This window comes from Notamacropus eugenii, chromosome 1, assembly GCF_028372415.1.
Source record: "Notamacropus eugenii isolate mMacEug1 chromosome 1, mMacEug1.pri_v2, whole genome shotgun sequence".
Classification (NCBI taxonomy): domain Eukaryota; kingdom Metazoa; phylum Chordata; class Mammalia; order Diprotodontia; family Macropodidae; genus Notamacropus; species Notamacropus eugenii.
Genome location: NC_092872.1, coordinates 154,963,423 through 154,988,420, shown reverse-complemented (window position 1 = coordinate 154,988,420; position 24,998 = coordinate 154,963,423). Strand labels below are relative to the sequence as shown.

The 24,998-nt window shown below is 37.5% G+C and overlaps 1 protein-coding gene across 6 annotated transcripts in view; it reads left to right on the top strand.

The window, feature by feature from the left end:
- Positions 1-24,998, top strand: part of MEF2A (myocyte enhancer factor 2A) — a 200,799-nt gene that overhangs the window by 71,867 nt on the left and 103,934 nt on the right. For 5 of the 6 annotated variants that reach the window (XM_072617014.1, XM_072617003.1, XM_072617016.1 and 2 more), the window contains exon 1: positions 24,434-24,630. The exons of the other annotated variant lie outside the window; for it this stretch is intronic. In XM_072617014.1, coding sequence (XP_072473115.1) covers positions 24,577-24,630 — 54 coding nt within the window. In that variant the 5' untranslated portion in view covers positions 24,434-24,576. Of the gene's footprint in view, positions 1-24,433; positions 24,631-24,998 lie in introns of those variants that run through there. 6 annotated transcript variants of the gene reach the window in all.

Sequence of the window (24,998 nt, the reverse complement as noted above, 5' to 3'; positions counted from 1 at the left end):
TGCAAAAACTTTTCGATTTAATGTAATATAAATTATCCATTTTGCATTTCATAATGTTCTCTGTACGGTGGCCTTTTCAAAGATTTTAGCTACTAAAGTTAGAAGAGATATAGGAGGATGTTAGTGGGATAGAAGGACCAAGTGAGGATGTTTTTTAGGATAGGGGAGTCATGGACTGTAGGAAATGAGTCAGTGGAAAAGGAGAGGTTGAAAATTAATAAAAGAGTAGAGATGACTGAGTGGCCAGTCTGTTGGAGGAGATGGGATGTAATGGGATCATTTGAACAAGTTGAAGGCTTAGCTTTGGTAAGGCATAAGTCCACTTCATTATGTGAAAGAGACATGAAGAAGACAGTGTCAGAAAGCTCCTGAGTCATAGGAGATGAGGAAAAGGAGAAAAAAAAAAGTTCTTGGCAAATGGCCTCAATTTTTCCTATAGAATATGTGGCAGTTTTCTTAGTTAAGAGAATGGAGGTTTGAGGAAGGATAAAAAGTTTTGGAAGAGCTCCTGTAGAGAATTGGGATAAAGGAGTTGATAAGGGAGCTATAGTAAAGTTTGTAGTAACAGTGAGGGCCCCTCTGAGATATTGTAACATAACTTTATATTCATCTTAGTCAGAATAGTTGTGATTTTTGTTCATCTTCCTTTAGTACTCAGCATATACATGGAAGCAAAGGTAGCAGATAGCGGGAGTTATCCAGGGCTTAGGCTTAGTTGGATGTATTTGGCAATATGATAAGGGTGCTACTAGGGAATCAAGAGAGAAGGATGAGTTGAGTTAATTGGTTCACTAAGTGGTAAAGATGGGGGGAAGGAGAGAGAGTGGTTAGTACAGGGGTGGCCTGGGATAGAATTGAGCTTTCAAGGGATTTTGGTCATGATGTAGATCACAGAGTAAGATTTTATAAGCAAAGGCAGAAGGAGAGTTGAAAAGCCAGTAGATTATGGTCAGATAAGGGGCTTTCAGGATTCTTGAACGTACAAGTATGATATGTGGGTGATGGCAAGATCAAGGTTGTGACTATCTTTGTGTTTGGCTGAAGTGGAGTGGATAAGTAGCTCACAGGAAGTGAGTAGGTTGAGGAACTGAAGCTGAGAGAGTACCAATATGTATTTTGAACTCCCCCAATCTCACGAATGGGGAGGTAAGAGAAATTGTGAACCAGGTACTGAATTCGTTGAGGGAGGGATGAGGAATTACCTGGTGGATTGTAGACTATAACTACCAGGATTTTGCTTGGGTGGCTAGATTTGAATAGCATGAACCTCAAAGGAAGAGAAGTCACTGAGTTATGGAGGCAGAGAGACCAAGGATTATTCCAAGTCCCCTACCTCAGTCAGTGAGCTGAGGAGAATGAGTGACAGTATAGCCAGTACTGGAAAGGGTGGCCAGGCAAACTGTGTCATCAAGGTGGAGCCAGGTTTCAGTAACAGCTAATGGATGAAAGTAGTGGGAAAGGAAAAGATTTAAGATGAAGGGAAGCTTGTTAACTATGGAACAGGCATTCCAGAGGGCATAGTGGAGGTGCTGGGTGGTAATTTGGTTGAAACTTTGGGGTGGGAGGCTTGTGGTATCAGAATAAGAATGAGAAATTGGGTGTTAGAGGGTAAAAAATGGATTTGGATGATGTTCTGTAGGCACTCATTGTCACTGAGATGTGAAGGGTATGACCAGGTATGAGAATGTTTTATCATTGAATGGAGGGCACCATGTCTCTTCCCAGCTAAGACTGGAGATTAGTATGGAGGCAAATGTAATATCTTTGGGAAGACACACAGGCAGATGGTCAGATCATGCGTATTCTATGTCCATTTTTTTGAAATTTAGCTGTGACTCCTTGTACTGCTATGAGAAAGATCTTCTGTGATGCAATATCTCTGTGTTCCACTAGTTTGAACCTCAAGGGAGAATCTTGAATAGGCTAATGAAGTGCCTTTCTCAGTGGTCTTCTCTCTTAATCCCTGATATTCTGGCTGGTTAACATACTCCCATTTCCTTATGTTCTCCCAATTCCATTGGTTCTGAATCCCCCAGCTACAGATGAGAGAGTGTTGCCACTTACTGCTCCTTTATTCCCATTTCTCTCAATGTTACTCCTACTATTCCAGTCTTCTTTTACCTTACTCCTGTTGATTTATTCAGCATTCTGTGATACTGACTTCCTTGCTGTACCTTAAATAATACACTATCTCCTGTTTCTTGCTGTTTTCACCAGCTCTACCTTTTGACTCAATTCTTTTTCAGTTTCCTCTTCTTTAACATCTTAGATAAAATCTCATCTTCTACAAGAAGCCTTTCCCCAGTCCCTCTTTGTGCTAGTGCCTTCCTTCTGTTGATTATCTCCATTTTATTTTGCATATTTCTCGTTTGTACAGAATGGTTTGCCTTTCATCTCTTCCATTAGACTGTGGTATCTTTGAGAGCAGGGATTATCTTTTGCTTTTTCTTCTATCCCCATTACTTTGCACAGTACCTGGCACGTAGTGGGCACTAAATAAATGCTTGCTGACTTGACTTAATCTATTGCAAAGGCTTTCTGGTCTCTATTCCAGTTAATCCTTCCCTTAGCGGCCAAAGTCCTTTTCCTAAATTGTAGATCTGACCATGTCACACCCCTCCTAAGCTCCAGAGGCTCTCTGTTACCTTCAGCATCAAATATAAAGTCGTCTCTTGAATCTGAAGATTCATAATCTTGCTCCTTTACTCATGCAATGTGAGCAGTCAAGTAGCCTAGACAGGTTCTGGGTATTTGGAGTAAAAGAGGGGAGGGGTGTTAGAGGGACTTCAAATAAGGGTAATGATGTAACATTAAAATCTAAATTTAGAATTTGGCATTATTAATGAAGTCTAAAATTTACTGTCCCTAGATTTCCACTTACTACAAATTGCCAAATAACTGCTGAATAAAACAGCTTTCTGTCTCTTTAGAGTGTTATATCGCCAAGGTGATATTCATAGCACTAGTGGTGACTGAATATCTCTGTGGAGTTCTCAGTCCTAAAGTATAAAAGACTCTCCATATAGGAGGCAGAAGAAAAATGTCCACTTAGACACCAGAAAGCCAATTCCAGAACCAGAAAACTAAATCCATCAAGAAATTAATAACCATGATCACCGTAGAGGGCAAAGCCAATCTGAAGCCTCCCAGCCTGAGCCTTGCAGTGCCTTGCTCTGCCTGCCTGCCTTCATCCTCTCTCCTCTGCCCCAACCATTCTCACTCACTTCCTCCCAGTTCCAGAGAACTGGGAACAGGAACCCTTCCTGTTCTGCCTGTTCAACAAGCTCCTCCCACCACATGTGTCTTAGGCCTCCAGGTGATTCAAGCAGGTCACATGGTTCTATTAATGAATGAGAAAGATCTTTCCATTTAAATTGCTATTACTTGGGATGGATCCATATGGAGTGAGTATTCTTTTTCATGTATCTTAAGCTCATGCAGTATTTAGAAATTTAGCAGTATGAGGCGCTATAAAGAACTTTTTGCAAAAGAGTTTTAATTCTTTTAATGTAGACCAATATAGTAGGTTGATCAGACTCACATGGACTCCATTGTTGAAAATATCCTCATGATAAAAAAAAAAAGTGAAAGACTTATTTTGTTGTCTTATGCACATGGTGAATAGGGTTTAGAGCTTAGTTGAATGGAGAGAAGTGTTTATCTGGGTAGGGAAAAGGGGAAAAAGGATAAGCTGGAGGTGAGTTCTCATTGTGTGCCCAATGTGAGTGCCCGATGAGAAGAAGATTTTAAAAAGGTAACTTAAGAAGGGTGGAAATGTGGTGAGATAAAGTCCTAAGAATATGAATTTAAGCCAGCGTTGTATTTTCTTGTGTCATTGCTTTCTGTTGTACTCATGAACGCAACACTGTCCAATACGTCCTAACATATCACTACTTCTGGTCATCACCTTGGAGATCTTAAGATCTGAACATCCTCTCTCTGCTCATAGTCTCATAATCCTCTCTCTTTTTCCTTCTGACTTCTCCTGAATCTATACTTTGTATTCACCAGTATTTCCTTTCCTCTTCTTCCAGTTCAGCAGCCCTACTCTATCCTTACTTCCCTTCTTTTTCCCTCTTGACCCTGTGGTTGGTTAGTTCAATTAGGCCCTGCTCCCCACCGTTGAATCTCTTATTCTCAGTCCTGTTGCTGCTTGCCACATTCCAATTCTGAGTAACTCCCTCAGTCTTCTGTTTTTACTTCTTTCATGCTGAATGATACTACAAAAAATGATAACAGCAATGTGGATTGAATTTCCTATTATTTGTTACTTAAAAAAATATCATATATACATGCTTTTCCTTCTTAAGGCCAATGCTTCTTGTGTCCTTGAATCCTATCCTTCCCAGGTTCTCTCGGAGCTTGCCTTTTGGTCCTTTCTTTTCTCTTTCATCTTCAGTTTCTCCTTATCTTTGCTTTGACCATGACCAGGCTCTTTGCTGGTGCTTACAAACATGTTCCGGTCTTTCTCAGTCTGAGCTTTCACTTTATCTTGTCTGGAAACTAGACCTCCACATCACTTCCTGGATTCTACTTTGATTTCCCTCCCCCTTGCACACCTACTTTCCTACTTCCTAGTTCCTCCATTTGTTGTCTTTTGCATCTTTGAATATAAATTCCTGGAGAGCAGGAACTGTTCTTGTTTGCACATAATTGCAATTACCACAATGTTTGATCCATAGTAAGCACTTAATCAATAGGTTATTTGTCTAAAAAAAAAAACAAAAACAAAAACAAAATCACAAACTTCAGTATTCATCTTTAGGATAAAATGCAACTCATCATCCTGACCCTGAAAACCCTCCACAATTTGTTTCCTGTCTGTCGTTATTAACTTGTATTACTCGTTTTCACATGCTCTGTTGTTATAGTCAATTTGGCTTTCCCCAAAATTAACATTGCATCTTCCAGCCTTGGCCTGAATTGTCCCCCACCTCCATATCTAGCTAGCTAGCTTATTTCAAGGCTCAGTTCAGAGGATACCTTCAATGACAAGTCCTTCCTGTTACATTTACAACCCTCCTCCCTGTCCCTATTTGGTGATGCTTCTTTCCTTCTTGAATTTTCTTGCATTTAAATTTTGTTGTAGTTCTCCTGTCCATTTCCCCTTCCCTCCACAGATTTTAATTTCTTTGAATTGTAGGTTTGTTTTTTGTATCCCCATAATCTAATAGTACTCAGCACAATGTCTGACACACAGTTGTCATTTAAGAAATGTGTATTGACTCACATAATGCTTTGTAGGTTAATGTTTGTTGCATTGACTTGGCTTGTTAAAGGGGTTTTTAATAGTATCATAGTTTTTATGGACAGAGTAAAAATCCCAGAAGAATTTTACGTATAAATTAAGGAACTGACCTTACAATTTAAAGTACAAAAACAATGTTAAAATTTTTTAAATGGCTGATGGTTCAGTTTCTGTCCTTGATATGAAAAGAGATTACAGGGTTTATTTTCTAATGAAATTCATGCACTGCAGCAATTTACAAATTCTGACATCTTCCTTATCTGTTACACTCGAGCCTCTTGGTTGTACTTACTGTGATGCATCCTGAGTAACCATTTCCTCCATTTCCTTGGCTCACTTCTGTTGCCTCACAGTTGACTTATTTCTTGGTGAACTTCGGTTTCTTTCCTAGTACTGTTTGTTGTTTAGTTATTTCTGTCATGCCTGACTCTCCATGACCCAATTTGAGGTTTTTTTGGCAAAGACACTGCAGTGGTTTGCCATTTCCTTCTCCAGATCATTTTGCTGATGAGGAAACTGAGGCAAATAGAGTTAAGTGACTTGCCAGACTCACACAGCTATCAGTGTCTGAGGGCAGATTTAAATTCATGAAAATGATTCTTCTGATTTTAGGCCAGACATTCTATCAGCTACACCACTTACTTGTCCCTAGTACTGTACTGCTTGTTCATCCAGCATTATAGCCTAATACTGATAATGCCCATTTAGGATTTCTGGAATGGGGTACAGGCAGGAGTGGGCTTGATAGTGATTTTTTAAAAAGTCTTTGTGTTGTTGTGGCTTATCCACTATATTACCTAGCTGTGATGGGAATACTCACCGTAATACTGCGTTCTAGTCGCCACCCCGCCCAAACTTACTCTTTTTTTTATCTTCTCTGTTTTTGGAGGGCAGCATTACCATTTTAATTAAGTGAGGAAAGGCACTAGAATTTAGAGAGGTTGGGAAAGGAACTGTAGAAGATAGGATCTTAGAACTTAGAGGAACTCTGGAAAGCCAGTGACCATTCCCTCTCCCCTACCCCACCCCACCCCTTTTTTCACTTCCTGTCAAGCATTTTTTTTTTAAGTCTTGAAAGAAAATAAAGCAGACAAATATTAAGTGATTTGCCTAGGATCACACAGATAGTGAATGAGTGAAGCCATCTTTGAACTCAGGTCTTCCCGACTTCAGGTGCACCACTCATTCTTCCAAGCCCATGTTGTTAATATAGGCCAGTGTGGTTGAAACGTATTACAAAGGGGAATTGTATGTATTAAGATCAGAAAGGTGAGCTGAGACCAGATTTAAATGACAAATAGAGGCAATAGAGAGCCACTCGAACTTTTAAAACAGAAAGTTAATATAGTCAGACCTGTGCTTTAGGAATTTTGGGAGCTGTTGTGGAGGGTGGATAACAAGCAAGAGAGACAGGATATAGGGAAGGCAATTCAGAGGCTATTGCAATACTAGATTAGAAGTAATGAGGCCCAGAACTTGTGGTGGTTCTATGAGTGGAGAAAATGGAAAAGATACAAGAAATGTTAATGGGGTAGAATTGGTAAGACTTAGCAACTGATTGGATATATAAAAGTGTATAATGTTCTCCTGGTTCTGTTTACTTCACTCAGCATCAGCTCATAGAAGTCTTTCCAGGTTTTTCTGAAGTCTATCTGTTCATCATTTCTTATAGCACAATAGTATTCCTTTACATTCATATACCACAACTTGTTCATCCATTCCCCAGTTGATGGGCATCTCCTTAATTTCCAGTTCTTAGCCACTACAAAAAGAGCTGCTATAAATACTTTTGTACATGTGGGTCCTTTTCCCATTTTTGTGATCTCTTTGGGATACAGCCCTAGAAGCAGTTTTGCTGGGTCAAAAGGTGTGCACATTTTTATAGCCCTTTGGGCATAGTTACAAACTGCTCTCCAGAATGATTGGATCAGCTCACAGCTCCATCAACAATGAATTAGTAAACTCTTCCACAACTTCTCCAGCATTAATCATTTTCCTGTTTTATCATGTTAGCTAATCTGATAGGTGTGATGTGATACCTCAGAGTTGTTTTGATTTGGATCTCTCTAATCAATAGTGATTTAGAGAATTTTTTCATATGATTATAGGCAGCTTTAATTTCTTCCTCTGAAACTCCCTGTTGATATCCTCTGACCATTTATCAGTTGGAAAATGACTTATATTCTTGTAAATTTGACTCAGTTCTCTATATATTTTAGAAATGAGGCCTTTATCACAGACACTAGTTGCAAAAATTCTTTCCCAACTTTCTGCTTCCCTCTTAATCTTGGTCGCATTGATTTTGTTTGGGCAAAAACTTCAATTTAATGTAATCAAAGTTATCCATTTTGCATTTCATAATGTTCTCTATCACTTGTGTGATCAGAAATTCCTCCATTCTCCATAAATCTGATAAATAAACTATTCCTTGCTCCCCTAATTCATTTATAGTGTTAGACTTTACACCTCAATCATGTACCCATTTGGACTTTATTCTGGTATATGGTGTCAAGTGTGGTCAATGCCCAGTTTCCGCTATACTATTTTCCAGTTTTCCCAGCAGTTTTTGTCAAACAGTGAATTCTTATCCCAGAAGCTGGGATCCTTGGGTTTATCAGTCAGCTGCTGTAATCGTTAACTACTGTGTCTTGTATACCTAACCTATTCCACTGCTCTACCTTCTGTTTCTTAGCCAGTACCAAGTGGTTTTGATTAATACAGTTTGAGATCTGATAGAGCTAGGCCACTTTCCTTAGCATTTCTTTTCTTTAGTTGCCTTGATATTCTGGACCTTTTGTTTCTTCCAGATGAATGTTGATGATTTTTTTCTAGCTCTATAAAATAATTTTTCGGTAGTTTGATTGGTTCCTAAGTCTTTCAGAGTTGGTTGTCTCTACCCTCTTGTTATTGTTGTATGAATTGTTCTCCTGGTTCTGCTCATTTCACTTTGCATGAATTTAGACAAGTCTTTCCAGGCTTTCTGAAATTATGCTCGTCATTATTTCTATAAGATAATGATATTCTGTTACATTCCTATACCATAAGTTGTTCAGATGTTCTCCAGTTGTGGGGTATCCCTTTGGTTTTCAAGTTTTTGTTACTGCAAAAAGAGCTGCTAGAAATATTTTATATGTGGATGTGTGTGTGTGTGTGTGTGTGTGTGTACCTGCTAATGGTATCACTGAGTTGATGAGCATGTATAGTTTGATAGCTTTTTTGGAATAGTTTCAAATTACTTTCCAGAATGGCTAGATCAGTCTGTAGCTCCACCAGTAGTGAATTAAAATAAACCCCTCCAACATCTGTCATTTTTCTTTTTTTTTTTGTTAGGTTAGTCAATCTGATGAGAGTTGGAGGCTCACAGTTTTCATTTGAATTTTCTATTAGTGATTTAGAGCATTTCTTCATATGACTATTGATTGATAACTTAGATTTCTTCCTCTCAAAATTGCCTATTCATGTATTTTGGCCATTTATCAAAGAGAATGGCTCTTATTCTTATAAATATGATTCAATTCCATATTTATCTAAGAAATGAGACCTTTATCACAGAAACTTAATGCAAAGATTTTCCTCTAGTTTCTTCCTTTTCTTCTAATTTTAGCTGCATTGATTCTGTTTGTACAAAAGGTTTTTAAATTTTTTGTAACCAGATTTTCCATCTATCTCTTGTTTTATCGTTACCTCTAAGGAAGATTAATTTGATAACTGATGGGAGGATGAACTGGAGTGGGGAGAGAAGGGGGTATATACAAGAGATGTTACAAAGGTAGAATTGACAGAATTTGTCAAAAGATTTGATATGGGTGGAGGCAGTTAAAAGAGAGGAGTCTAAGATGATGCCTAGGTTAGGAACCTGGGTATCAGAAGAATGTTAATGTCTCTGACAGTCATGGGAAATGTAAGAGAAAGCAAGGTCCTGGGGGAAACATAATGAGTTCAGTTTTGGACATGCCAAGTTTAAGATGTCCAACAAAGCATGCAGTTCAAGATGTCTAATAGGTAGTTGGAGACAGGAGTCTTTAGGTCATGAGAGAGTTTAGAGGCCTGCATAAGTAGACTTTTCTTATCAACATAAAAATAATAATTAAATCCATAGGCACTGATGAGATCATCAAGTGAAGTAGTATAGAAGGGGAATAAAAGAGAAGGAGAATAGAGCTTTGAAGGAGACTCATGCTTAGTAGGTGTGATCTGCATGAAGATAATCACAAAAGGCTGAGAAGGAGCAATTAGAGAACTTAGGGGGAGAGCCAGGAGAGAAGAGGATCATGGAAACCAGAGAAAATCGTAACAGAGAAAAGGGAGAGCATTAACATCAGAGCCACAGAAAGATCAGGAAGAGTGAGGGTCGGATTAGGTTAGTGATTAAGAGATCATTGGTAACTATTGAGTAATAAAATTGCAGTCCAGAGTGCAGTTAAGAGAGTGAAAGCAAACACTCGCTCTTCTCGAGGAGTTTACCACAAAAGGGAGGAAAGATGTTAGCATATCTGTGCTTGTAGGAAAGATTGTTAGCAGGGATGGATAGATCAAATCATGGTCTTTGAGTAGGAGGGAGATATGGGCAGGTTTGTGATGTTAGAGAAGAAAACAGTAGACAGGGAACAATTGAGATTTAATAAAAGAATGGGTATGTTAGAGGGTGAGATCTACTGCAGAATGTGTGAAATGGAATCACTTGTGCATAAAGAAGCATTTGCTTTGGCAAGGACAAGGGTTACCTCTTCATGTGAGACAGAAAGGGATAGAGGAGGAGGGCATCTGTCATGTAAAATGAGAAGGGGAATAACAGGGAAACCCTGGGGGAATGACTTCAGTTTTTTTAGTAAAAGATGATGTGAAGTTCTCAGCTGAACATGTGGGAATGCCATGAGAGGTGTGAAAAGGAATGAAAAGCTTTGAAAAAGGTGCTGTGCTGAGTGGGATAGTGAATTGAAAAGATGTAAAAGAATTACCTTGATTCAGTGAGGGTCCAGTTGAGATAATGTGACATATGTTTGTAGTAGATTTGGTTAGCACTATGTCAGGATTTTTTCCACTTTTGTTCAGCAACACATGGATAGGAGTGAAGGTATTGGTAATCCAAGGCTGAGGGCTGTCATGAAAAGATATTTAATTGGCTATGAGGTAAGGGAGTTTTTGAGAAGAGGACGTAGAAGATTTGAGCTGGTTCACCAAATTGTCAGGAAGGGGAAGGGAAACCTATGGCCAGGGTAAGGAGGATGGGTTGGGAAAAAACTGAAGAATCAAGAAATTATATGGGTCACAGTGAGCATGAAGTTTGGAGTTTGGATTTGCAAGGCAGAGAGAGAGAGGTGTAATGCCAACAAATTTTGATCAGGTAAGGGAATTCCATAGCTTATAAACACAGAAATGGAATATTTGTGGATAATTTGCAAGATCCACAGTCATCCCAGAGGATCTGTGGTAGAGTGAAGGGAGTAGGTCATGGGAAAAGCTTAAGTTGAGGAACTAGGAGGTTAGGGTGTTTGAGGGAATATCTCTTTAGTTCTTCCTAGAATGAGAATAAGAGTTGGGAAGATGAGAGAATCCACCAGAGTCTTGATTGGATGGTAAATAATGGCTTGAGTGAACCTCAGAGAAGGAGAGCTTACTCGGTGATGGAGGTAGAAGAAGAACCTGGAAGTTCGTTGTTGTCCTTTGTACTCAAAGAGAACCAAAATGACATCATATTGTCAGGGTCAACGTACAGTGTGTACAACTGGCTGATCATACTGATAGGACGTCAGAAGGCTTTACCACAGGCTAGGCATAAATACTTTGTATAAACATTTCAGATGGAGATGTCTCGAAATGTTCACGTCTCACATTTGTTTTGAGCTACTATGATTCTGCTTTGCTCATAGAGAGTCCAATGCTTTCTTTGATATGGGCATGCTGTGCTGTATAGTCCTGTGCCAGTGTCTCCCATATCTTGCAGTCAGTTCCAAAGTTCTTCAGTGTCGTTGTAGCACTTCTTCTGACCTCAGTGTCAGACTTGTCTTGTTGAGTTCTCTGTAAAATAATCTTTTAGGCAAACATATGTTTGGCATTCAGACAACATGGCCATCTCACTGGAGTTGCACCCTCTGCAGTAGAGTTTGAATGCTTGGCAGTTCAACTTGAGAAAGGACCTCACTGTCCAGGTACCTTATCTTGCCAGACAGTCTTCAGAATTTTCCTAAGACAGTTCATATAGAAATGGTTCAGTTTTCTGATCTGGCACTGGAAGGCTGTTCAGATTTCACAGGCATACAACAATGAGGTCAGCACACCAGTTCTAGACCTTCAGGTTCGTAGGCAACCTAATATCCCTTCTTTCCCACACCTTCTTCTGGAGCCTCCCAAATGCTGAGCTAGCTCTGGCAATGCATGTGTCAACCTCATCATCTATATGTACATCTCTGGAAAATATACTGCTAAGTGAACTTATCCACAGCATTAAAAAATTTACCATTTTCTGTTAACTAATGGTTCCACTTATGGATGGTCTGGTGCTGACTGGTGGAGAACCTCTGTTTTCTTGGTGTTAATTGTAGGGCCAGAATTAGCATACGTAGCAGAGAATCTATTCATATTTTGCTGCATCTCAGTCTCAGGCTGCATTGAGTGCGCAGTCATCTGTGAACAAAAAGTTGCACACCAGCTCTCCTTCTGCCTTAGTTGCAGCTTGTAGCCTTTTCAAGTTAAATGATTTACTGTCCATGCCATAAGTATTGTTTGAGTGAACCTCAAAGAAGGAGATATTACTGAGTGATAGAGGTAGAGGGAGAACCTGAAAGTAACAGTGGAAAGAATGAAATACTCCTATTCTGCCACCTTGACCAGTGACTTGGGTGAAAGTATGAGTGTAAGGGCAGCCAGCTGGAATGGGTGGCCAGGAAAGCAGAGAGGAAGCCAGGTTTCAAGAAGATTGATGGAGTAGAAAAGAAAAAGGCTTAAGATGAAAAGCATATTTGTTATCTGTGGTCTAGGTGCAGTCTAAGGGGTCAATAGTTTTAGAATGAGGTTCTGGGGTGGGGGATGGATTGAAAGAGGCATAAAGGAAGGAGTGGGCAGTGGATGGCAAAGAACAAGACTTGAAAATTATAGGCTAGAGGACAGAAGTCACTGGGATGGGGAGAGTTTGTTAACCATTGAGGAACAAATTCAGGTAGCCTAAGAGCTAGGGACAGTGGTGCAAGTTTTTGAGGGAAATTAGACATTCTAAAAAGTAGAGGTGAGGAGGGAAGAGGGACAGTCAGTACAATGTCACTGAATAGTAAGTAAACTCATTGGGTTGCGCTGTGGAGTACATCATGAGAAATAATATACAGTAAATTTGAAAGAGTAGATTGGGGCCAGATTATAAAGTACTTTAAAAGAAAGGCAGTTTATATTTTATCCCTCCTTCCTTTGCTTTCTCATATTGTTATAGAATAAATCCTTCTGATTTTCTTCACTTCATTAGAAGGGATGCCACTGCTCCCATCCCTTCTACTTGTGCCCTTAATTATGTGATATTAGTCCCACTTGCCTGTCCTCCCCTTTTCTTTCCTGATATATTCTTATTCCCTCTTCTCTTTGCTTTCTTCTTTTCAAATAATCAAAACACAACAAAAACCATCCTCTGTAAACCCTGCTGGTGTCATTATTCTTAAGCAGTACTTAGGTCCTCCACCCCACTTCCTGCCATTAGAATTCAAACATTTTATTATTTTAAAGCCTTTTTCAGTTACTTGCTTTGTCTTTGCCTTTTTATTTCCCTCTTTACTCCTTTATTTTGTTTTTCTAAATTTCTACTAAGTTATCATCTTTTCATCAGGAATGCTTGGAGTTCTCTTTCATAAAAAGTTTCTTTCCCCCCCTGAGTATTATACTACATTTTACTGGGAAAGTTATTATTGGTTATAAATCCTTTTCTTTTGCATTTTGGAATATTCCGTGCTTTTTTCTCCTTTTTAGTGGTGGTACCAAATCTTATGAGATCCTGACTATGGTTTCTTTACACCCTTTGTCCTCTTTTAGGCTTCTTGCAGCATTTGTAACTTGTCTTGCAAGCTCTGAATCTTGACTCTGATCTTCCTGGGAGTTTGAGTTTGGGGATTTCTTTCAGGAGGAGTCTGGTCGGTTCTAATTCCACTTTGCCCTGTTATTCTTGGAGGTGGATTTGGGGTAGTTCAGTGATGCTTTTGTTGTTTCTCCTTGATCTTTATTCCAGGAGAGTTGGTGTTTTTACATTAGATACCTTACCCTTCTATTTTTTCAGTCCTTTCAATTTGTTTTGGTAATATTGTTTCATGGAATTATCTATTTGTTCCATTCTAGTTTTAGGAAGTATGTTACTTGGCTAAAGTTTTGTCTTTGTGCCTAACAGTTATCTTCTTTCCAGGTCTCTCCTCCTTTAAATAATTCTTTCCTCTATTCTTATTTCATTCATAACTATAAACTCATTTTAGAAACTTTTGTCGTTTCTTCTAGGAATTCTGATTGATCTTGTAGGCAGAGTCTGTGAACGATTCTGGTCTCCCCTTTCTACTTACCTATCTTGAGCCTCTGTGTACTGAGTGCTGTTAGTACTATGGCTGTGAGCCACTGGCCTGGGCTTGGGTTAAGTTTTTGATCAGTTTTAAGAGTCCCTGTGCTTCAGGCTTAACTTACATCTCTGGGTGCTGAAACCAGGCTCCTGTCTTTTCTGGGAGACCCTTCACTATTTGCTCTGGTTATCCCTGGCTGAGTTAAGAGTTGTTGGTGATGAGTCAGTGCCACTTCCCTGAGCGGTTGGCTTTGGCTGGATGATAAGTCTGTGATGCACTGTGGCCTAGCTTTAGCCCCTGGTACCTCTTTGTGCAATCCGTGCCTTAGGTCCATGGCCACATCTAATATCAACTCTGGGCGTCCCTGTGCTGTTGGCCTTGGTTTGAGCTCTGGGCACTGAATTCAGGATCCTGACCCGCTAATGTTCCACACTTCCTAATCTGGTTATTTACCTATAGGTTGAGTTGGTGATCTTTGACTGAAAAGATGATCCATTGAAGTTATTGCTTCACTTTCTTGTGTCCTACTTAGTCTGACATTCTTTTTAGATTGTTGTTGGGGTAGTTGAGGGGGTGGGAGTTTGGGCTGTAATATTTGTTCCTATTGCACTATCTTAACTATCATCTGGAATTTAAAAAAAATGTAATTCTTTTTTCTCTCATTCAGTTTTGGATCCATTTTCCACCTACATTATTTGTTCAGGGTATTTTGCTGATGACTAGTACCATGGAATGTCTATCTCACTGAATATAAATCTATTCTAGACAATAGGCATGCCTTATCCATTTGAGTTTTACTGTGTGGGTAGTTAGACTGAACTCATTTGAGTGATTATGGATCTCATTTTTGAGGCTTTTCAGTGTCCCAAAGTTATATGCGATTAGTATTATGTCATCTGCAAATACAGAAGTTTATGAACTTTATCATCTATCAGAAATCCTTTCATTTGGACTCCGAACAGTAGAAAATACCTTTGTTACATGTATTTCCTTACGTATCTCATTTGATGTTTTAGAACAAATTATTTGCCATGGTATATTTCGGTAAATTTTGTATGAATCTGTTTATGCATGAGAAATGGCTTATTGGAGGACAGTTTTTAGGTTTACATTATTCTACCAATTATTTTTTTGTCAGCAGAAGGCATAGAAAGTAAGATTTTTTTTTTATATTTTCTTTATTTAGTTATTTAACTTCACTTTGGTAAGTGGCAAGATGTGCACTGTCAAATGAACCCTAATAAAGAATATATTTAAATATAGAATATTTAAAAAATCTCTTTGTATAGTTTTAGATAAGATTGTACTAAAAATACTTAGGTGCCACAGTGAAATTGTTGTGTGTTACCTTGTACCTGTTAACTGTTAGATTCAGCCGACATAGATGGGGAAGAAAAGAAAATCATTCAAAGATTAGACTATGATAATCTGAATACAAATTCATTATCCTTATGGAACGAATTTCATTATAATTAGCCTACTGAATTACACTGCATATATAATTGTCTCATCCAAAATCCTACCTTTTGTAAGAAGCTTTTCCTGATCCCCCTTAATGTTAGCGCCTTCCCTATGTGATTATCTCCAGTTTATCCTTTATGTTGTTTGTTCATAGTTAGGTATACGTTGTTTCCCTCATTAGATTGTGAGCCCTTTGAGAACAACTACTGTTTTTTGCCTTTTGTTTTGGCATGGGGCCTGGCACATGAGCTTTCTTCCTTTTATCTTCCTTCCTTCCTTCCTTCCTTCCTTCCTTCCTTCCTTCCTTCCTTCCTTCCTTCCTTCCTTCCTTCCTTCCTTCCTTCCTTTTTTTGTTTTGTGAAGTTAAGTGACTTGCCCAGAGTCACATAGCTAATCAGAGGCTGGATTTGAATTCAGGTCCTCCTGACTCCAGGGCTCCTAAGCTCTTCTCTTAATAGATGTTTGTTGACTTGAGTTGTCAATAACATTTTATAACTCAACAACTATATTTGTCTCCCAACAAAGCCAGATCACTTTACTCTCCTTGAGTGTTGTGAATAAGTCCCAGTATCTTTTGTACCACTGAAATTGCTTGTCTTCAGGGATTTCTACTACTCTTCACTTAGGTTGTCTTTGTGACCTTTTTAATTGATTACCAGACAGGGGATATCTGATGGCCACTCTAGTCGTTTTACTCTCCCAAGAACATGTTATGCTTATTTCTGCCTCTGGACCTGGGCTCATTTTATTTCTTCTGCTTAGCTATTGTCCCTTCTCAGATTATGTTTTCTGTCCTTTGGAAACTTTCTAGTTTAAGTCCTACTTCTTCCATGACATCATTCTCAACTATTCTAACCCTTATAAACTCAGAACATCAGAGCTGGAAGGAACCTTGGAGGTTCTGTAAACCAAGCTTTTGTTTCAACAAAGTCCCATTGTATTTACTTGTGTTTTATCTGCATGTATTTTTATCTCACTTCATTTATTTTTTTTCCTTCTTAAACTTGGAAAAATAAAAGTTAAAGTTTCTTTTGGAAAGCATGGAGAGATGTCTGCTAGATGATAGTTCAGTTAGGATGATTTGGAACTGGTGAAATGGCCAGACTTAAAAAATGTTCACAAATGATTTGATGTCATCTCTGAAGATTTTCAGTGGAGTTCCCCAGAGGGCTGTACCTTGGCCCTGTGCTTCTTAGTATTTTTTATCAGTTATTTGTGTAAAGGAATTGATGGTTTGCTTATTATATATGTAAATGACAAAATTGGGAGGGATAGCTGACATGCTACATGGCAATCAAGATGCAAACAGATTTTGACAAGTTAGAAAGCTGAGCTGAATCTAATATGAAATCTAAGAGGGGATAATTGCAAAGTTATACACTTGAGTAAAAAAAAATCAGCTTAACAGGTAGAAGAGGCACAGAGAGCAGTATATCTGAAAGAGAGCATGGCATTTCAGTGGAATGCACACTCATTATGAAACAGTAGAGTTACATGAGTGGTGTAACAGCAATACATCTGGAGTATGGTGCTCAGCTCTTGGCACCACATTCTAGGAAGAACATGGATGAGGGCAGTCACAGTTGGGAAAGGTCTTGAGTCCCTGCCACATGAGGGTCTGTTAAGAATTTGGGCTTGTTTGGCTCAGAGAAGGAAAGACTGAGAGGGTACGTGATAGCTGTCTTCAAGTCTTTGAAGGATTGTTTTGTGGAAGAGAGCCAAGAACAACAGGTAAAAATAGCAAGGAGGCAAATTTAGGTTTGATATCAGTAATATCTTTCTAAGAATTAGAACTGTCTGTAAGAACAGTGAACCGCTGAAGGAGACAATGGGTTCCTCAGATGTGGACGTCTTCAGACAGAGACTGGAGGACCATTTCTTGGGCGTTCTTTTTGGGGTGATAGAGATCACACTTTCTGTCTGGTTCTTGAATTCTGTGATTCCATATTCTTGCTTTTCTTCATTATTCCATTCTCTGTCATCTAGTTGGCCTGGAACAAATGCTGATTTCTTATTTATGAAGCCATGTCTTCCAGCTTCCTCTCTATTTGAGGTTTGTGTGTGTGTTGTCTTTTAAATTATTTTGTGAAGCTTTACTGAGTAAGCTTCTTGAATCTGATGTGTAACATATTCCTGGTATTCAGTAAAAAAGGTGTTGAAATTTTATACACTGAATAGGATTTCACCTTAATAATGTCTTTAGATGTTTTATTTTCCTTTCACGATAGAGGAAAACAGTAATAGTTTCAAGACCCTTTAATATATGGTGCATTTTCCTACTTATGTTGAAAATACATCACTAGAATTTGTCTAATTTTGACTTTGACCTATAGTTTTATTTTTGTCTTGTATGAATTTTAATATTAGAAGTTAAAGTTGATTTAAAAATTTCATATATTGTGTATTGAACCAACAGTTCATTGTTCTTTGCATTAACTTGGTGTCATTCTTGACTCCTCACATTTCTGGTTAGTGGCCAAATACAAGCAGTTCCAAAAGTTTCTGTGCAGTCTGCTCCTTAAAGCTTTTAAAGCTTAAAACTGCACAGAGACTTTTGGAACTCCTTTATTATTTCTATCTCTATCACATTTCTCACTTATATTCCTTTCTCTGTACTCACAGCTACCATTTCAGGCCCTCAACACCTCCTAAAATGTTGGAATAGCCACTAAGTTGATTTTCCTTATAGCCTAGGTCTGATCATATCACCCATTCCTACTTAACATATTCTGAGGGTTTGTTGCTTCCCCGCAGAATGAAGCATTAACTCCCCAGGTAGACTTGCAAATCTCTTTCCAACCACACCCCTTCTTGTTAACCTTCTTAGTCTTTTTGCTTATTTTTCTCCTCCTCAGACTCTGTGATTCCTTTCTGCTGTCTTGCTCATTTTTCTGCACAATAGTCCAGCTCTCATCTCTGCATCTTTGTACAGACTTACTGGGACTGTGCCTGGTTTTCTGAAAGATTCATCTTAAGCCCATCTTACTTTTTTGCATAAAGCCCTTCCTGGTCACTTGACTGCTAGTACACTCCTTAAAACTATTTTGTATCTATTTTGTATGTATTCATTGTTCTCCACCTTGGAATAATGTGTTCAGGGAACTGTTTCACTTCTGTCTTCGTGTCCTCAGAGTTTACTTAGCACAATGCATGCTTATTGATGGATTGGATAAATATATGCCATTTTATTTTTTAAAATTATTTCTTTAAACATCCAGTGTGATTTTGTGAAGTTTTGTGAAAATTGTAATTCCTTTTTTTGGTCATTTAAAGTTCTTATCAAGAAAGGTAACTGATTATACAGAAATAAGAAATTAAAATTTCTATGAGATTATGCTTCATCAGCATCAGAATGTGATGGCTATATCTTTAGTATAGAATGAGTAGATTATGAAATATATTCTCTGCCTAATCACCCCTTGCTGTTTTCTTCTTATCAATTGTGAGGCGGTGTGCTGCGTAGCTGAATATTTTCAACATATGGCTCACAGATTGTGATAGTAAGCTCAGAATATATCACAATCGATTTCAAACAGCCTGTTAAGTCTCTGTTAAGAAAATTTGCAAACCTTATTGCTTTTCAGCCATTTTATGGAATAGTAATACTTTTGGTTTTGTTAATTGAGTAATTCTCTAGCATTAGTACCTGTTATCTGAGTTCATATTGTGAATTTTTCTGGAAATTTAAGGGTAACAAAAGGGGTAGACTGCTATTATAACAGATTAAGCATTAAATGTAGAACTTGTTGCCTAAGTTTATTTTTATAAGTAATAGAGACATAAGGTATTTGAATGCTTTGAAAATTTTGTGTAGGTAACTTTGTGAAAGAGCGTCTCTGATTTCCTTACAAATACATGGCTGTTTTTATTTTTATTTTTTGCCCCTTCCTTTGACCAGATAAACCATCCTTGAGAATACAGATTTGCCAAAAGAAAGAAAAAGTTAATTTTTATAATTGGCTTGTTAGTGGATGTGTGAAAACTTGCAAGTGACTGTAAGGGAGTAAGACCTTGACAATTTCTTAGCAGTTCATTGGAATAAACGTACTTGTGAAATGAAGTCCTTTTGGGAATATAATGAATTACTTTTTGGTGAGGGGACATTGAAAATAGAATAGTTTGATAAAAATCCTGAAACCATTTTGTAATCATTTCAGAGTTTTGTTTGAGTTTAAGAGAATACTCCGGCACCCAAATCTTTGGTATATCATGTATGACATGAAATGTGCAGGGTTTTTTTATTTGCTTAGTTGAAAGTATGGGGTTCATAATATACATTAGTGCTGCTGAAGTACTAGAAATAAGTAAAATACAGGATTATTCCTTTTCTTTTGTAAATATGTATTTATAATATTCTGCAAGAGTTTGTGTTTTTGCAAGTATGAATTTTAATATTTTTGTTTCTCTTTTTGATATAGAAAATTAAAATTATTTAATAAATAAACTTATCATTATATGCAAACAGTTTTGAATATCTACAAATATATGAGTCATGGTGCTATGTTGTTAGAAACTAATTTAAACAAAGTTGTGATACGATCTTTTCTTTTTAGGGGCTTTAACATTGTAATTAGTAAATTCTGGCATTAACTTCTGGATAACTTTTTCCTCAGCCATTCAACAAACATTTACTCAGTGATGCTACTATGAACCAGGTACCATGCTAACACTAGTATTACAAAGGCAAAAATGTACTACTTCTCCTCAAGGAGATTAAATTCTGTTGAGAGAAACAAAATGAACACAGATAAATAAATTCAAAATACATGTAAAGTAATATCTGGTAGTAATAGTATAACAGCTGAGGGATGAGCATAGGCTCTCTTTTGATATCACCTGAACTGAGTCCTGGGAAAGGTTTTAAGAGGCTGGGATGAAGAGAGAGCAGTTCAGGCATGGGAGATAGCCAGTGTAAAGACACAGAGATAGAAGGTGGAATAGTAGGCATTCCAGTTTGGATCAATGTAATCTATACTGTCTGGAAATGTAGGGGGGAGCTGGATTTCAAAGGATTTTGAATGCCGGACGGAAGAGTTTGTTTTGGACACTAAGGCAAGAGAGTCCCTGGAGAGTATTGAGCAAGGAGGTATCATGGTCAGACCTATGTTTCAGGAAAAAATCACTTTTTTAAAAAAAATTTTAAAATTTCTTTCTTTATTTTTAGTTTTCAACATTCATTTCCACAAGATGTTGAGTTCCAAATTTTCTCGCCCTCTCTCCCCTCCCCCTCCCCCAAGACACTGTGTGTTCTGATTACTCCTTCCCCCTATCTGCCCTCCCTTCTGTCACACCTGTCCCTTCCCTTACCCCTACCTTCTCTCTTTTCTTGTAGAGTAAGATAGATTTCTGTACCCGTTACCTGTATTTCTTATTTCCCAGTTGCATGCAAAAACAATTCTCAGCATTTGTTCCTAAATCTTTGAGTTCCAGCTTCTCTCTCTTCCTCCCTCCCCACCCATCCCTACTGAGAAGGCAAGCAATTCAATAGGCTATATATGTGTAGTTATGCAAAAGACCTCCATAATAGTCATGTTGTATAAGACTTAACTATATTTCCCTCCATCCTATCCTGCCCCCCATCTATTCTATTCTCTCTTTTGACCTTGTCCCTCCCCAAAAGTGTTTACTTCTAATTACTCTCTCCTCCCATTTGCCCTCTCCTCTATCATCCCCCCACCCCTCTTGTCCCCTTCTCCCCTACTTTCCTGTAGTGTAAGACAGATTTTCATATCAAATTGAGTGTGCATGTGATTCCCTCCTTAAACCAAATGTGATGAGAGTAAGCTTCACTTTTCCCCTCTCACCTCCTCACTTTTCCCCTCCATTGAAAAAGCTTTTTCTTGCCTCTTTTATGAGAGATAATTTGCCCCATTCCACTTCTCCCTTTCTCCTCCCAATATACTCTTCTCTCACCCCTTAATTTTATTTTTTTTAGATATAATCCCTTCCTATTCAACTCACCCTGTGCCCTCTGTCTATACGTATAAAATCCCTCCAACTACCCAAATACTGAGAAAAGTCTCAAGAGTTACAAATATTATCTTTCCATATAAGGAATATAAACAGTTCAGTTTTAGTAAATTCCTTATGATTTCTCTTTCCTGTTTACCTTTTCATGCTTCTCTTGATTCTTGTACTTGAAAGTCAAATTTTCTTTTCAGCTCTGGTCTTTTCATCAAGAATGCTCGAAAATCCTCTAACTCATTGAATGACCACTTTTTCCCCAGAAGTATTATATTTAATTTTACTGGGTAGGTGATTCTTGGTTTTAATCCTAGTTCCTTTGACTTCTGGAATATCATATTCCAAGCCCTTCGATGTCTTAATGTAGAAGCTGCTAGATCTTGTGTTATTCTAACTGTATTTCTGCAATGCTTGAATTGTTTATTTCTGACTGCTTGCAAAATTTTCTCCTTGACCTGGGAACTCTCGAACCTGGCTACAATATTCCAGAAGTTTCTCTTTTCAGGTCTCTTTCAGGAGGTGATCGTTGGATTCTTTCAATATTTATTTTACCCTCTGGTCCTAGAGAATGACAGCAGTTTTCCTTAATAATTTCATGAAAGATGATGCCTAAGCTCTTTTTTTGATCATGGTTTTCAGGTAGCCCTGTAATTTTTAAATTCTTTCCTGGATCTATTTTCCAGGTCTCTTGTTTTCCAGTGAGATAGTTCACGTTGTCTTCAATTTTTTTGATTCTTTTGGTTTTGTTTTGTGATTGCTTGGTTTCTCATAAAATCATTAGCCTCCATCTGTTCCATTCTAATTTTGAAAGAACTATTTTCTTCAGTGACCTTTTGAACTTCCTTTTCCTTTTGGCCCATTCTGCTTTTTAAAGAGCATTTTTTTCTCCTCATTGGCTTTTTGGACCTATTTTGGCATTTGGGTCAGTCTGTTTTTAAAGGTGTTAGTTTCTTCAACATTTTGTTGGGTCTCTGTTAGCCAAAGCTGTTGACTCACATTTCATGATTTTCTTATATCGCTCTCATTTCTCTTTCCAGTTTTTCTTCCACCTCTCTTACTTGATTTTCAAAATTTCTTGGGAGCTTTTCCATGGCCTGAGACCATTGGAAATTTATTTTGAAGGTTTTGGATGCAGAAGCCTTGACTTTGATGTCTTCCTCTAATGGTATGCTTTGTTCTTTGTCATCTGAAAGGATGGAGGAAAATACCTGTTCACCAAGAAAGTAAACTTCTATAGTCTCATTTTCCCCCCCTTTTTTGGGCATTATGGGAGCTCATTGAATATGGTGTGATATGATCAGACCGCTGCTTTAGAAGAATCACACTGGCAGGTCGATAGGTTGGAGTAGGGGAGACACTTGAGGCTGGGAGACCAATTAGAAGGGTTTTGGAATGGCACAGGCTAACAGTCATCAAGATTTGAACTAGGGCTGTAGCTGTTGGAATGGAGAAAAGGGAAAGTTATGAAGGTAGAAATGACAAAATTTGACTCTGTGGGTTGACTATAAATAATGAGTCAAGAATGCCATCAAGCTTTCAAACCTGGGTGACTGGATACATAAATCTAGAAATCTGCATGATTTTGGTCTTTGAACCCATGGAAACTGATGGGATCACTAAACACAATTGTCCTAAGGGAAAAAGGGAAGAAGGCTTAGCTTACAACCTTGGGCGACAGACAAAGTGATTGAGATTCTATAGTTGGAATTCTATAATGCATATCTTAAGTTTGTGTTGGGTTCTTTGAGTTGCTTGTTTTAAAAGTTCTCTTTTGATGATTTTGGCAGTTTTACTTATTTTTGGTTGTTTTTAGAATTCAAATGCATTATTATTTCCACTATACCATGCTGCCCTTGAGTGAGATTTGATAAAATCGCATGTGTAAAACTTGATATTATTTAATTTTTGAATTATCTCCTGTCTTTTGCCAATTCCTTTGAAAATGAGCATTCTCCTGTATCTACTTAATGCTATAAAGGAAGCAAATTCAAGAAAATATAACTTTATTTTTCATAATATGAGTTTTTAAAGTAGTGCACTGATTTTACATCATTCATTTCTAAGGAATGGGGAAAAAAGTACCCACCTTTTCTCCCCTTCCCTATTTAGTGGATGCCATTACCACATCACACTCTCATCACTTCTATACAATAAAGAGGGAGGTATGTTTAGTTTTCTCTTTTTAAGGACCTTTGTTGGTTTTTTGTTTACTCAGAGTTTGACTTTCTTTTATTACTCTTTTCCTTTTGCATAGTTGTAGTTATTGTGTTTTTTTATTCTGCTTATTTTGTTCTTTGTTAACGAATAAATCAAATCTTCCCATGTTTATCTGAACTCATATAATTTCTAATTCTACAGTAATATCCCTATTACATTCAGATACTATAGTTTTTTCATCCATTCCTCTGTTGATAGATAATTTTTTTGCTACCACAAAACGTGGTGCTTCAAATATTTTAGTGAATACTATATTTTTGTTTTTATTATTGATGGTATTGGGGTGGGTGGTATAGGTCTGCTAATGGAATTGCTGGACCAAATAATATGTACAGCTTAGTAAATTTTCTTTAATAATTATGAACTGATATTTAGTACAGTTGTATGAACTGCTCTATTATTGTTGTATTAGTGTGTCTGGCTTCCCACAACCACTCTGTCTTAATAAAATCTTGTTGGTGGTTTTTCTTATCAAGTTTTTACTTCTTTTAAGCTGGCAAAATACAATATGTGTGTGTGTTTGTGCACGTGTGTTTGTGTGTGTGTTTGTGCACATGTGTGTTTGTGCACGCACGTGTGTCTAAATTATTAGAAAATGGGAAATGTAAACACAATGTTCTTGGAACATTTGAGGGAATGTAATTTTCTTTGGTTATTTAGTTCCAGTGGGCACTTTTGACTTGTCATATTTTAAGGATAATCTATTTTCTGTTTCCATTGAAGATGGAATTAGAATTACTGAATTTCAAAAATGGTTGAAGAGAAGTTAAGTTTGATATGAAAAATTTTCCAAGAAAGAGAAGTAAAAAGATTCCTTCCAGAGGTCTGTTCCATAATGCTGACTGTTAAGATTTGGTAGTTATTATACAGCACCAACAACTTTAGAAGAACCAGTTATGCTTACTGATAATATTATGTGGTTATATATTGCATAAAAAGGGTTTTGGAATTCCTGGAGACTGAAATTTATCTTGAAATATCTACTTTCTGTAATTTATGTCATAAATTCTATTATTTCTTTTAGATCTTAAAAAAAGTTTCAGAAGCAGCCTTTGGACTGGAAGCTGAGACAGGAGAAGCTATGTACCATGCATTAGGATACTGAAGAGAAATAATTCTAGAGTTAAATAATATTTGGATTGTAAAGAAGAAAAGCAGAGCGCAAAAATGGGGCGGAAGAAAATACAGATTACTCGGATTATGGATGAAAGAAACAGACAGGTAAATAAGACAGTTGCTTAATTGCTTGATTAAAAACTTTTAGTCTAACATAATTATTATACCTTAACGTTGAACTTTTATTTTAGCTGTGAATTCCCTGGGATTTTTTCACCCAGGTGTAAATTAGAAAATTTCCAACTATTATAAATTTTTGAAAGTAAGACTGAATGTGTCTTTGTTTAACAATTAAAATGAAAAAGCCTTTTGCTTCTTTTTATACTGTATTAGATATTTTCAATTTGAGGGTGTTTAAGAGCTTAGTTTTGTTTTGTTCTTTAAATGAATTGTCTATTAAAAGACTATGTTCTATATAAGTCCTTGCCCTGCAGCCTCTAGTGCCTCTGCCCAACTACCCTGTATTTATTTTA